Here is a 15,321-nt window from a genome sequence, read left to right as displayed (position 1 = left end):
CCTTTCTTGGTTTTTCATGGGAACAGGGCAGTGCTCCGCACTCGGCCCGAGTTTCTTCCCAAAGTTGTTTCCCAGTTTCATGTTAACGAGGAAATCGTTGTTCCGGCCTTTAACTCACCTGGTCTTTCCGTGGGTGAGGCCTCTTTGGATGTTGTGCGGGCCTTAAGGACTTATGTTGACCGCACTTCTTCGTTTAGGAAGTCGGACGCTTTGTTTGTCCTCTATGGCTTCCGTAAAAAGGGTTGGCCTGCTTCAAAGCTAACTTTGGCAGCCTGGATCCGTATGGCTATTTCTGAAGCTTATGTTCATGAAGGCCTACCGGTTCCTCCTTCTCTGAAGGCTGATTCCACTAGGTCTGTGGGTCCTTCGTGGGCAGCTCGACGTGGTGCCTCTGCAGTCAAGATCTGTAAGGATGCTACGTGGTCTTCTGTCCATACCTTCGTGAGGTATTACAGGTTTGACACCTTCGCCTCTCAGGATGCTTCCTTCGGGCGGCGGATTCTCCTTTCTGCACAGGAGCGTCCCCACCCTTAAAGGATACTGCTTTGGGACATCCCCAAGGTATCCTGTGGATACCCTATGGACCCTGAAGTAGAAAATATGAGATATGGTAAGAACTTACCCTTGTTATCTCTATTTCTACGAAGTCCATAGGGTTCCACAGGACTCCCGCCCTGTCGCACCTGTGCTGCAGATGGGCTTTGCTCTGGTCACCGGTTTTCCGTCTCCCTCTGGTGAGAATGTGATTCTTGTGTGTGTCCAGATCTTTTTTCTCTCTCTTCCTTCTCCTCCTCCGGCCTATGGCTTGATAACTAACTGAGGTGCCTTGGCTCGGGGGCGGGGTATAGGAGGGGGACCCTAGTGCATCCTGGGAGGCTGAAAAGCTTAACTCTATGGTGCCCGGCGACTGACGTCACACCTATACCCAAGGTATCCTGTGGAACCCTATGGACTTCGTAGAAATAGAGATAACAAGGGTAAGTTCTTACCATATCTCATATTTTATCTCTGTGGGGAGCGATGTTATTTATCTCTGGGGAACAATGTTATTTATCTCTCTGAGGAACAATGTATTTCCTCTGTGGGAAGCAATGTGTTTTTTTTCCTGTGGAGGTGGGAATGGTGTACCTTGGAAATGTTAACAGATTTTGCTGTCCCTAATCCTATGGTTATGTTAATGTCATTTATTCATAAGGTAGTCTTTTCATTTGAGATCACGCCCCTTATTGTGAGACCATGCCCCTTATAAGGCCACACCCCCTTACTGGGGCACCCCTTTGTTTGAGGAAGGGTGAGTGGTGCATTTGGACTGTTGCTCTGGGAGCTCCAGCCCCTAGAAAGAGTCCTGAATGCATGAAAACTACACATTTGTCATTTATGGAGTATGCTAATAGTAAAATGGAGGAGTCTGAGGTGAAGGTTTGTCATACCCACTTCATAGCCCAGATATGTACATAAGCTGTTTTTTTAATTTAATTTGAAGTATGTGTACTTTTGTTTTCTTATATTTTATTTAATCTGTTTATACATTTATATACTACCTGTCTATGCTTTTTACTTTTGAGACCTTTAGGGATCTTAAAAACCTGCCAAACTACAATGTAGCATCTCCAGGTACCTCAGGAACTAAAGAGATAAGATTCTAAATTGTTTACTTGGTATGAAGCCATGTACTATTATTTATTGCAGAGATAAATGCTTTGTAATAATGATATTCCTGTGCAGTGCACACTTTAGCTTTCTTTGTGTAAATAGCATAGGGCCTAATTCAGAGATGTAGGTAAATGTCATACGTATGCACATCTCCGATGTTTGCAGATATGTGCAGCTCAGGGGCCACACTGTGCAAGCTGCAGCATATTTGACATGCTACTGGTGTTTGGGGGTGGCAACAGGCAGCGTTCCAGAAAACTTTGGCTCCATTTCTCTGGGCAAGCCGAAGCCAGTGGCTGCGTCCTCAGCAGCGTGATTTTACCTGACATCCTAAGTAACCTGATTTGCGATGTTCGAACGCAGCAGTGGATCACAGAAGCCTGCAGTGGGCATTTTTTCTTCTACATAAGACGCCTCCTGCGGCTTATGCTTATTTTATCACAGCTGCTGCGTACAAGGGCGCAGCAGCTGTTGCTATAGCGTCAATCTCTGAATAAGGCCATTAATTAGTAAAGTTGTAAAAAAAGAATAGGTCCTTCAGGTTCAATCTTTGATAATTTGTATTTGTGTTGATGATTAATGCAGGGAAAAAACAAAACACTCAGTTGCAGTTACCAATTAACCTCACAGAAGGGAAAAATATCTTCCAGACCCAAAAATGGTAGATATTAATTACCTGAATTAATCACCCCAAAGATATTCTCTGCTTTTTTAAGAAAAGTATCCAATCCTTTTTGAAATTATTGTAATGAATTTACCATCACCACCCCTCCATTGGTAAGCAACTCCAACTTAAAGTGTACCTGCCTTCTAATATAAACAAATTAATGCTGAGCATAATGCATTCATCCTTATTATTTTTTGTTACTGTTAGAACTGCTATATCAGTCTTTTTTTTCTATAAAGTTTTACTAGTCCCCCTTCTGTTGTAAGATTGGAGACTGACCACCTCTGGTCATTAGACAGAAAGAGGCTGGGATCTTTGGACGCAGAAAGGCAGTCGTTAACATTGCACGGTGGCCTAATATCTACTGCATCTATAACTCGTGGGCATTTATCTAGTATGCAATAAAATGTTACTAGCCCATTGAGTGCATGCAGATGCATAAAGCTCTGATATTTCTGTAATGGAAACTCCTAAGGCTAGTACGTTCTCAATGTATCTTTTACCAGATATAGGGGCAGATGTATGAAGCTCTGATATTTCTGTAATGGAAACTCCTAAGGCTAGTACGTTCTCAATGTATCTTTTACCAGATATAGGGGCAGATGTATGAAGCTCTGGAAAGTGATAAAGTGCAGAGTGATAAACGACCAACCAATCAGCTCACAACTGTCATGTTACAGGCTGTGTTTAAAAAATGACAGGTGGGAGCGGATTGGTTGGTCATTTATCACTCTGCACTTTATCACTTTCCACAGCTTCATACATCTGTCCCATAATTTCATATTCAGGCACTTGTCAAAATCTCAGTCATTGGTGGTGCACAGTTGTGTACCTCATATCAAAGTAGTATAACATGCAGCAGCTTGCAATATTGTTGTTTATTTACATGGGTGATTACATTATTACCACTTATAATAAGTAGTTTACTTCTGTTGTTAGGTATTAAAATTTAGCATGGAGATCTGGATCAATCTAATCTTGATAAGTGTTTATGTGCAAGACTAGAGCAGCTTTTAAATAGCATTGTGTGCGAAGGTACAGATTAAGGATAGATGCAGCTTTGTGTGGTATTCTAGCATAACATATGTGCTAGTACAGTCATGTTTTTGTCATTTGTCATAAAGAAAGTTTTCAGAAGATACAGATTTGTAATTCAGATACAATGTGACAAAAGGCAATGCAGGTGGCAAGGAGAAAATTGACTTTACATTCTTTTCTCCATCAGAAGTCTCAACCATCTTACCCCAAAATGGATTTCACAGTGTCTGATTTGCAGCAAAAGTACAAAAAACAACTGCAATTTGAGAGCTGTGAGACGGTGACTATAAACTCTGTGGAAGCAGCTAAACCGGTGTCTGAGGAAAGGATCAAAGCGGTGAGACCAAGAGACATAGATGGTGGACGGTACCTTGGGAGAAATGTGTTTTCTAAAGATTATCCCAGGAATATTTACATTACTTTAAAATCCACATTCTTTGCCACATCATTCAAGAAATTCTGTCTTTTCAATTTGCTAAATTATTCTGAATATTTCTCTGCTTAAATTCTGTATTGTAAGCCTTTGTTCTGTAGTTTTGGAAACCCTTTATGTAGCTTACGGTTTATACAATGGCCACTTTCCTGTACTATATTTTGGTGTGTTTTTGAAAAAAAAAAAAATTTTTCATTCCAGCTTAGGCACAGATTCAATCAATGGCGAGGTTCTGTCAGAACCTCATGCTATAACATGGGTTAGCTGAGCGTGATAACCTAATATGTTCTGTCTGAATTGTATCTACCTCTTAAACTTATCACAACATTTCAAGAAAGAGAACTGAAAGAAACTGGTGTGAGAGGGAAACGGGTGGGAAAACCTCACAGACAAGACATAACAAGCAAGAACAGAAAACATGACCATACACTAGCCAGAAGATACCAAAGATAGAAATGGTAGTTGCGGGGTTCGTGGCGCTGTAAATCTCACCATTGTGGTCAAACTCCTTGGTTGGAATGCCATAATGTCTGGGGCAGAGCCACAATGACACAGTCCATAGCAAATAGCATCACCAAGCCCCTGACTGCCCATTTTACTAGGAAGTTGGGAAGATCTTATAGTCTGGCCTAATTTCCCCATGAGTGCAAGAGAAATCCCTGAAATCCAGGAGGGTAGACATGACCCATGCTCTTAAATTCAGGAACACTTTTCTCTGTAGACTGTATTGGGCTAAACAGGGTCACACACGGAGACCAAACGATATTTCCAGGTTATTGTATTGACGATATGTATATACAGTGTTCCCTCTAGCTCCGGCGTGAGGCAGGGCGCCGGAGCTAGAGAGGGCACGACCAAGAAGGGGGTGTGGTCATCGAAAAGGGGGCGTGTCTATATGACACGTCCCCCTTTCGTAACTCATGGGGGCGTGCCCGGCACTTACGGACACGCCGGGCAGCCCCTAAGCCCTGCAGACAGGGAGAATAGATGCCGGGCGCACGCGCCCGGTGTCTATTCTCCGGCAGTGACCGGGTCAAAGCACATTTCTTCACCCGCGGGACACTGCGACCCGCGGGTGAAGACGGTTCCCGCAGGCTGTTAGGGCAGGGCGCTTTTTGCCCTCCTTCTGGAGGGCAGGGCACTTTTTGCCTTCCAGAAAGAGGGCAGGGCGCCGTGCCCCGCTAAAACAGCCTAGCGGGAACGCTATATATATCTTGTATATCTTCCCACTGTGTCATACATCCACTGATGCTTAGTGTCCTGAAATAGGTTTACTCCCACAGTGGCTTTACCCATTAAAGCAAAGGTTTGCTGATTAGTTGAGTGTTGTGTTCCCACAGTCTTGTGTAGTCTAACACTTATGTTCTGTATTCTGCAGAGGACTCTGTTGGCTAAATTGCGCTCAGGTTGGAAAAAGTCTCTCTCCCGTGCTCTGTACGACTCAAAGAAGCACTTGGCAGAGACCAGCAAGAAGTCGAACAGAATAAACCTATACCCCTATTTGTGTCTGCTGGAGGATGAGCAATATGTGGACGTTATGCTACAAGTTAGTAACCTTTCTGTGTGAATGAGTTAGAGTGCCTTGCAAAAGTATTCACCCCCTTGGCTTTTTACCTTTTTTTTTTTTTTTTTTACAGTACAACCTGTAATTTATTTATTTATTTTTTCATCTGAATTTTATGTGATGGATCTGCACAAAATAGTCTAATTTGGTGAAGTGAAATGAGAAAAATATATATAAAAAATAATCTTAATAAATAAAATTCTGAAAATTGGCATGTGCATATGTAATCACCCCCTTTGCTATGAAGCCCCTCAAACGTTCTGGTGCAACCAATTACCTTCAGAAGTCCACATAATTAGTGAAATGAAGTCCACCTGTGTGAAATCTAAGTGTCACATGATCTGTCAGTATAAACACACCTTTTCTGAAAGACCCCAGAGGCTGCAACACCACTAAGAGGCATCACACCATGAAGACCAAGGAGCTCTCCAAACAAGTCAGGGATAAAGTTGTTGAAGTGGTTGGGTTATAAAAAAATATCCAAATCTTTGATGATCCACTGGAGCACCATCAAATCCATCATCATCAAATGGAAAGAACATGGTACCACAACAAACCTGCAAAGAGAGGGCTGCCCACCAAAACTCACAGACCGGGCAAGGAGGGCATTAATCAGAGAGGCAGCACAGATACCAAAGGTAACCCTGAAGGAGCTGCATAGTTCCACAGCAGAGACTGGTGTATCTGTGCATGTGACCACAATAAGCCGTACACTCCATAGAGCTGGGCTTTATGGAAGAGTGGCCACAAAAAAGCCATTACTTAGTGATAAAAATAAGAAGACACGATTTGAGTTTGCCAAAAGGCATGTGGGCGACTCCCCAAATGTATGGAGGAAGGTGCTCTGGTCAGATGAGACTACTATTGAACTTTTCGGCCACCAAGGAAAACGCTATGTCTGGCGCAAATCCAACACATCCCATCACCCCAAGAACACCATCCCCACAGTGAAACATGGTGGTGGCAGCATCATGCTGTGGGGATGTTTTTCAGCAGCAGGGACTGGGAAACTGATTCGAGTCGAGGGAAAGATGGATGGTGCTAAATACAGGGATATTCTTGAGCAAAACCTGTTTCAGTCTGCTTGTGATTTGAGACTGGGACGGAGATTCACCTTCCAGCAGGACAATGACCCAAAGCATACTGCTAAAGCAACACTCGAGTGGTTTAAGGGGAAACATTTAAAATGTGTTGGAACGGCCTAGTCAAAGTCCAGATCTCAATCCAATTGAGAATCTGTGGCCAGACTTGAAGATTGCTGTTCACAAGCGGAAACCATCCAACATGAAGGAGCTGGAGCAGTTTTGCCTTGAGATGTGGCAAGCTCATAGAGACTTATCCCAAGCGATTTGCAGCTGTAATTGCCGCAAATGTTGGCTTGACAAAGTACTGACTTTAGGGGGGTGCACGCTAAAGTTTTCTGTTATGTTGTCCTAAATGTTGTTTATTCACATTTTAAAAAAAAAACACAACTTCACAGTTGTAGGCATGTTCTGTGAATGAAATGATGCACACCTTCAAACAATCCATCCATTTTAAATCCAGGTGGTGAGGCAACAAAACATGAAAAATGCAAAGGGGGTGAATACTTTTGCAAGGCACTGTATATGCAACAGGCATATTGTGATGATAGACTTGTGTTAGTTTAAAGCTGAGTGTGGAGCGTCATTTGTGTATCTACTATGTCAATTTTGTTCAAATAGTGTTATTTCTTTGCATTCAAATGATTTTCAACATCTTAGTGTATGACTTGGGAAAACCTGAAGTAGTGCGAAACTCTTGTCCATTTAGCATATGTGATATGATATGTGATGTGCACGGCTCACTATATGAGCGAAATTACATTATTTTTGCTGGGTTTTTTTGTAAACTTAATTGATTTCCTTTTTGTGACCTACTCTACATTTTCCCCAGTGCTTATACAGCAACCCTTAGTGAAGTAAAATTAGATAAGGTATAGCAGATTAGCAGAATGTGCAGGAATTCTATTTGATCATAAAACTGGACACTCCCAGTCATGACATAGAATGAATTAGAACGCTCTGATTTGGCAGAGCACGGTTCTTTGAATCCTCTGACCAATCAGTGTTCCAATGCATTCCTATGACAGTGACCGGGAATGACCGGTCATTACATCATTATAGGTAGTAATGCATTTTCAATATAATATTTTATTCTAAGTACCTGGCGTGCATACATGGAACGAGGAGCATGTTTTCACTATGGGAATGGTAAAGTGGAGAATTAGAGTGTGTGTGTGTGTGAGGGGAGTATTTTAATAAAGCTTTTTTGTTTTGTTTGTTTTAATTTTAACCACTTAACTGACAAATTCTTTTTCCAAAAACTGCTCCAAAATTGTCGGTTTCTTTTATGATTGAATTAGGTCAAGAACATACTTTTAACTTATCCATCACAATTTAATTTGAAAAAAATATTTTTTTCAAACACAGTATACCATAAAAATAGCAATTTTTATGTTATACTGTAGTGATGGCCATTGACAGCTGTACCATCGATGGTTCAACCATTGTTAGAAGCCATCAATTGTTTAGCGATTGGTCGAAATCTGTGTAGACCACAACTGCCGATGTTTCCTAAACATCGATTGAGGGTTGCCATCGATGGTGCAACATTGATGGCCACCAGCAATGGCAAACCACTTGTTTTTAGTCAGACCATCGATGGTTGGAGATATATATATATATATATATGTGTGTATATATACATACATACATACACGCACTTATACTGCGGGGGTGGTGCGGCACTCAGGACTTATCCAAAGAAATGCTCACAGACAGGTAGAATCAACGTTTCAATGATTCATCATTGTCATCAGGTATTCCTGATGACAATGATGAAACGTTGATACTACCTCTGTCTGCGAGCATTTCTTTGGAAAAGTCCTGAGTGCCGCACCACCCCCGCAGTGTGTGTGTGTATATATATATATATATATGTATGTATGTGTGTATGTGTATGTATGTATATATATATATATATATATATTTATATTTATTAACAGTTTCTTATATAGCGCTGCATATTCCGTTGTGCTTTACAGTTGGAACATTAACAGAACAAAACTGGGTAATAACAAATGGATATATAGGTAGGAAGGCCCTGCTCGCAAGCTTACAATCTATAGGGAAATAGGCATTGATACACAAGGATAGGTGCTATATATTGCATTTTGGTACAGCCAGAATGCACAGTTTCTTGGTTGGCTGCATGATCCAGTGTCACAGGAATATTGACCAAATGTCATGAGGATGTGAAAGAAAGACTATGTGTGAGATTGTGTGTGTGGACTGTAAAAGGGGATGTAATTAGATATGGAAGCTATGAAGGTTATGTGGTAGGTTCTGGAATCTGATAAGCTTGCCTGAAGAGGTGAGTTTTCAGGGAACGCTTGAAGGATTGGAGACTAGAAGAAAGTCTTATTGTGCGAGGTAGGTTATTCTATAGAGTGGGTGCAGCGCGAAGAAAGTCCTGTAACCGTGAATGGGAGCAAGTAATGCATGGGAATGAGAAACGCAGATCTTGTGCTGAGCGGAGAGGTCGGGTTGGGAGATATTTTGAGATGAGTGAAGAGAGGTATGTTGGTGTGGTTTGGTTAATAGCCTTATGTGTAAGTGAAAGTATTTTGTATTGAATACGGTAGAAAACCGGCAACCAGTGGAGGGACTGACAGAGCGGGGCTGCAGAAGACGAACGTTTCGCAGGGAAGATAAGCCTTGCAGCTGCATTCATAATGGATTGTAATGGTGATAGCCTGTTTTTGGGAAGACCAGTAAGGAGGCTATTGCAATAGTCAATGCGGGAAATAATAAGTGCATGGATTACAGTTTTTGCAGTGTCCTGTGTGAGATATGGTCGAATTTTGGATATGTTTTTTAAATGTATGTAACATGATTTTGAGACAGATTGAATATGAGGAACAAAGGACAGTTCAGAGTCAAGGATGACACCAAGGCAGCGAGCTTGTGGGGCAGGGTGAATGGTCGAGGTATCAACAGTGATAGAGAGATCAGGTTGGTAACTGTTATTGGCCAGTGGAAATATAATTTAATTCTGTTTTAGAAATATTAAGTTTCAGGTGGCGAGATGACATCCCAGATGAAATGGCAGAAAGACATTCAGTGACATGGACCGATACAGATGGAGATAAATCTCGAGAGGATAGGTAGATTTGAGTATCATCCGCATACAGATGGTACTGAAATCCAAAAGAGCGGATTAGTTTGCCAAGAGAGGTGGTATAGATTGAGAATAGTAAAGGACCTAAGACAGAGCCTTGCGGTACTCCAACTGATAGAGGTAGTGAAGAGGAGGCAGAATCAGAAAAACGAACAGTAAAAGAGCGATCAGATAGGTAGGAAGAAAACCAAGAAAGAGCTGTGTCCTTAAGACCTAGGGATTGCAGTGTTTGTATGAGAAGAGAGTGGTCAACAGTGTCAAAAGCAGCAGAGAGATCTAGAAGAGTAATGGCCTTTAGTCTTGGCAGTGACAAGATCATTTACTACCTTAGTCAGTGCTGTCTCTGTGGAGTGTTGGGAACGAAAGCTGGACTGAAGTGGGTCTAATAAGTTGTGTGAGTTAAGAAAGTGTGTGAGGCAGGTGTAGACAAGTCTCTCAAGTAGCTTGGAGGGGCATGGGAGCTGGGAGATAGGACGGTAATTTGAGAGAGTATTAGGGTCAGAATTTTGTTTTTTCAGAGTGGGAGTAATCACTGCGTGCTTGAACAGTGATGGAAAGTTGCCAGTAGAGAGAGAGAGATTACAGATTTTAGTTAGGGTTGGGATAAGCACAGGAGACAGAGCTTTACTGATTTGTGAGGGTACAGGATCTAGAGGAGAGGTAATAGAGTAGGAGGATGAGAAGAGTGTAGATACTTCATCTTTGTTTGTGAGATCAAATGAAGAGAATTTGCCAGAGGGTTCAGGTAGGGAATTGAGCAGGTCACTAGCTGAGGAAGAGTCTACCATTTCATTTCGGATCTTATCAATCTTGTCCCTAAAATAGGAAGCAAGATCTTGTGCACAGATAGTGGCAGGTGGTATGGGTGATGGAGGGGTAAGAAGCAGTTTAAATGTATTAAAAAGTCGCTTTGGGTTAGAAGCTTGAGCAGAGATTAGAGATTGGAAATATTTTTGTTTGGCAGTGTCCAGAGCAGTACGATAAGAGTTGTAGATAGTCTTATATGTGAGAAAGTCACTTGGAGTATGAGACTTTCGCCACTGACGTTCAAATTTACGTAAATTTTTGTAGATGTCTTGTTAAGCTAGAATGCCACGGTTGACGTCTAACTCTACGTGGTGTGTGATGGGTAGCTGGAGCTACTTCATTGAGGGCTTTTTCTAGAATCTGGTTTAGGTGTGATGCAGCAGTCTCAGGAGAAGTGAATGTAGAAATTGGTGAAAGTTGTTGTTGTAGAGAGGTAGATAGTTGTTGAAGGTTAATGGCATTAATATTTCTACGGGTTTTAGGTTTAGGTTTGGTTGATTTCAATGATGTTGATGTAATGGAGAAGAGTGTGCAGGTGATAAGGTTGTGATCTGAGAGAGAGAAAGGAGCATTAGTGAAATCAGAAACTGAGCATAGTCTGGTGAATACAAGATCAAGACAGTGGCCCTCCTGATGAGTAGAGGAGTCAGTCCATTGGGAGAGGCCAAGAGAGGATGTTAAAGAGAGTAGTTTGGAGGCATGGGGAGATTGTGGACTGTCAATGAGGATATTGAAATCACCCATAACAATGGTGGAGATGTCTGAGGATAGAAAGTGAGGGAGCCAGGTAGAAAAGTGTTCCAGAAATTGTTGAGGTGGCCTAGGTGGGCGATAGATAACAGCAACTCGCAGAGAGAAAGGGGTGAAAGTCCCGATAGAATGTACTTCAAATGATGTAAATGTGAGTGAAGATACCTGTGGGAGAATTGTGTATGTGAAAGATTGGGAGAGTAATATTCCTACCCCACCTCCTTTACAATTATCAGGCCTGGAGGTGTGTGAGAAGTGTAGGTTACCATGTGAAAGTGCAGCAGGGGAGACAGTGTCTGATTGTGTAAGCCATGTTTCTGTTATTGCCAGAAGGTTGAGGTTGGTTGAAATAAAGAGGTCGTGGATGGATGTTAGCTTATTGCAGACAGAGCGTGCATTCCATAGGGCACATTTTAGTGACTTGGATGGTGAAGGGAGGCACGCAATGTTTATGAGGTTAGCTGGATTTATATATATATATATATATATATATATATGTATATGTGTGTGTGTATATACAGTCAGGTCCATAAAGATTGCGACATTGACAGAATTTTCATATTTTTACCTTTATTCACCACCACAATGGCTTTGAAATGAAACAAACAAGATGTGCTTTAACTGCAGACTTTTAGATTTAATTTGAGGGTAATTACATCCAAATCAGGTGAACGGTGTAGGAATTACAACGGTTTCTATATGTGCCTCCCACTTTTTAAGGGGCCAAAAGTAATGGGACTACCAACTCAAAAGCTATTTCATGGACAGGTGTGGGCTATTCCCTCGTTATTTCATTATCAATTAAGCAGGTAAAAGGTCTGGAGTTGATTCTAGGTGTGACATTTGCATTTGGAATCAGTTGCTGTCGACTCTCAATATGAGATCCAAAGAGCTGTCACTATCAGTGAAGCAAGCCATCATTAGGCTGAAAAATCAAAACAAACCCATCAGAGAGATGGCAAAAACATTAGGTGTGGCCAAATCAACTGTTTGGATGATTCTTAAAAAGAAAGAACGCACCGGAGAGCTCAGCAACACCAAAAGACCCGGAAGACCACGGAAAACAACTGTTGTGATTGACAGAAGAATTATTTCCCTGGTGAAGAAAACCCCTTCACAACAGTTGGCCAAATGAAGAACACTCTCCAGGAGGTAGGTGTATATGTGTCAAAGTCAACAATCAAGAGAAGACTTCACAAGAGTGAATATAGAGGGTTCACCACAAGATGTAAACCATTGGTGAGCCACAAAAACAGAAAGACCAGATTAGAGTTTGCCAAACAACATATAAAAAAGCCATTACAGTTCTGGAACAACATTCTATGGACAGATGAGACAAAGATCAACTTGTACCAGAGTGATGGGAAGAGAAGAGTATGGAGAAAGAAAGGAACTGCTCATGATCCAAAACATACCATGTATGGCTGCCAATGGAACTGGTTCCCTTGTATTTATTAATGATGTGACTGCTGACAAAAGCAGCAGAATGAATTCTGTCAATGTCCCAATATTTATGGACCTGACTGTATATGTGTGTGTGTATATATATATATATATATATATATATATATATATATATATATGTGTGTGTGTGTATGTATATATATAAATATATATATAATTATCTATGTATATGTATGTATCCAGCAAATTCCGGCACTCGTGGCAAACAGGTAATGAAGGGCGTGGGTGCCGTCCATAGACCACCGGGTCCTGTATAAGCAACGAATAATGGCGGCACTCCACGACTGTTTAAAGAAACAAGAACAGCAGCTTTATTACTTCAGTCCAACGTTTCGGGCATCAGACCTTCGTCTGGGATACACACATAAGTAATCCAAAACACATAAATAGACAAACAAATTAAAATTACCTAATTCAGGTGAGCCGGAACCTCAGCGTCCAGCTCCATCAGCCCCGACAGACAGACACACGCCCGGAAGGCAGAGTCGTGGTCAGCGTGACGTCATCAGGAAGTGTCCGCGAGGTAACCGGATCACCCAAGCCGCCCATACACACTCAGCACTCACCATTGTTGAATCACTCACAATAATAAATAAATAATGGGGTTTTTGTTCATGGATTGATCAATGCATTTAAGCCTGCAACCCTCATCACGGGACCCCATTTCTCTGCAGGTCCTACACTATGTATCATAATTATGGAAACCTGGCAGCTGCTATCACAGAGTTCAAACTGAAACAATTGTTAACTGGTTTAAAGCTTACCTGCCAGTTATGGCTTTTAAAGGCAGGCAGTCACCACATAGCTTCTATCATACTACCAAAAAGGCAGCTGACACAGGTTAATATAAACAAGCTTGCACAGGGGTGCATAAGACAGCTGTGATCACAAAAAGGCCAATTAAAAATTAGCCAAATAAATTTCTGACTTTGTTTATTTGGCTAATTTTATTTGGCTACCAGAGCCACCGCTACTGCTTTTTACTGAAGGGGTGGAGCCGGCTGCCCGATCACTGCTGGCCACAGTGATCGGGTCACAGCAGCAGCTGCGGCTACTGCTTCTATGGGAGGGGGTTGCCGACGGTGCCCGATCACTGTGGCCAGCAGTGATCGGTACACGCTGGAGAGGCAGCCACGCTTGCAGAGGGACCAGAAGGTCCCTCTGATGTAGGCGGCTGCTGGAAGATTAGCTTCCCACAGCCACCTAGTGGGCAGTTCTGACTGGTATTATCAGATACGACCATGTCAGGGAAAGCCCAGCCTGGTGCGGTCGTATCTGATACGACTGCGTGCCAGGCAAGTTGTTAAACAGATGCACTGTAGATGCTATCGGGCCCTGTTTTCCAGGGCACAATGGTGCTTGTGTTGCCGATGCAGCCATTTAATTTAGTTATGTTAGGGCTAGCTGGGACCTGTATTAAGCTGGCAAAGAACTATATTAATTCTATTGTTTATACAATAGTTAACTCCACAGTCACTGCCCAGGGGTGTGGGGAATAGCCCTAGTGCACTTTGAATGGCTCCTATTCTACCTAGGGTGAAGACGGGCCCAATTCCCTTAGAGCAGAGGTTCCCAAACACAGTCCTCAAGGCTCCCCAACAGTTCAGGTTTTAGATATCCAAAGTTGAGAACAGGTGGTTAAATCAAACTGACTGAGGAACTAATTAAGTCACCTGTGCTCAATTATGGATGTCTCTAAAACCTGACCTGTTGGGAAGCCTTGAGGACAGCGTTTGGGAACCTTTGCCTTAGGAATTCCAGTCTTGGGGGTAAATTTACTAAAGTGAGAGTTTTTAGAAGTGGAGATGTTGCCCACAGCAACCAATCAGATTCTAGCTATTTTCTTCTAGAAGGTGCTAGTTAAATGTTAAGCAGAATCTGATTGGTTGCTATGGGCAACATCTCCACTTCCAAAAACTCTCACTTTAGTAAATATACCCCTTGTACTGAATGGCCTAATTCATAAATACCATGCTAACTTGTAATGCCTAGAGCTAGTAATGGAAATTTCACCCCCTTATATTTCCAATACAAGCCTAGGCTGAAGCCCTAGTGCTGGTTTTACATGGAGAGGACGGCTTCTGCTTTCTTTCTTATTTATTTATTCAAACATTCTCTAACACATGGTGATACGCTTTTACATCTATGTTGCCCACTCCTTTTTGGAGGGGTGCACATTTCTGGCACGGGCCATTACATCTGAAGACACTTGAGGTTGATTCTTGTGGGTTTCTGGTGACTTCATCTATTTGCAATCCACTACGATGACTTGAAACTCTGGTAAATCACCAGTTTTGCTAAATCAGAGGGTGTTGTATTCCCCCTTTGGCTAACTAGTGGTGGATGACGTTCTGTTATTTTTTTTAATTACAGAACTGGAAACCTTTTTTTTTTAATTTTTTTAGTGATTAAACCTTGTTTGATTCCTAGTAAATAAACACCTAGATTAGGTTGCCTTGGAGCCAAAACTGTCAACAAGATTAGAATTCCAATCATCTTGAAATATAAAAAAGTCAGGATTTCCATGTGACCTGGAGCTTTCTTAGGTCATAGATCAGGAAAGCAAAAAAGGTGACTAGCTAATTACGGCTGAGAAAAATAGCTTTTATCTTAGAAGAGGATATTTAGCACTCTTTTGAACACTTTACCTATCCCAATATCATCAATTGGGGAGCACTAATTTGTGCAAAACAAGTGCAGGATCATAACATGAATATAGGAATCGCCACTAGCAGAAACCATGGA

At 41.9% G+C, this 15,321-nt stretch overlaps 1 protein-coding gene across 1 annotated transcript in view; it reads left to right on the top strand.

Moving 5' to 3' along the window:
• Positions 1-15,321, top strand: part of POLRMT (RNA polymerase mitochondrial) — a 116,150-nt gene that overhangs the window by 66,282 nt on the left and 34,547 nt on the right. Inside the window, exons 6-7 of the mRNA XM_088460336.1 lie at positions 3,546-3,695; positions 5,170-5,337. Coding sequence (XP_088316462.1) covers positions 3,546-3,695; positions 5,170-5,337 — 318 coding nt within the window. The remainder of the gene's footprint in view (positions 1-3,545; positions 3,696-5,169; positions 5,338-15,321) is intronic.

This window comes from Taudactylus pleione, unplaced genomic scaffold (assembly GCF_031769625.1).
Source record: "Taudactylus pleione unplaced genomic scaffold, aTauple2 ptg000044l, whole genome shotgun sequence".
In the NCBI taxonomy this organism is placed as follows: domain Eukaryota; kingdom Metazoa; phylum Chordata; class Amphibia; order Anura; family Myobatrachidae; genus Taudactylus; species Taudactylus pleione.
This window is presented reverse-complemented; position numbering and strand designations above follow the sequence as displayed.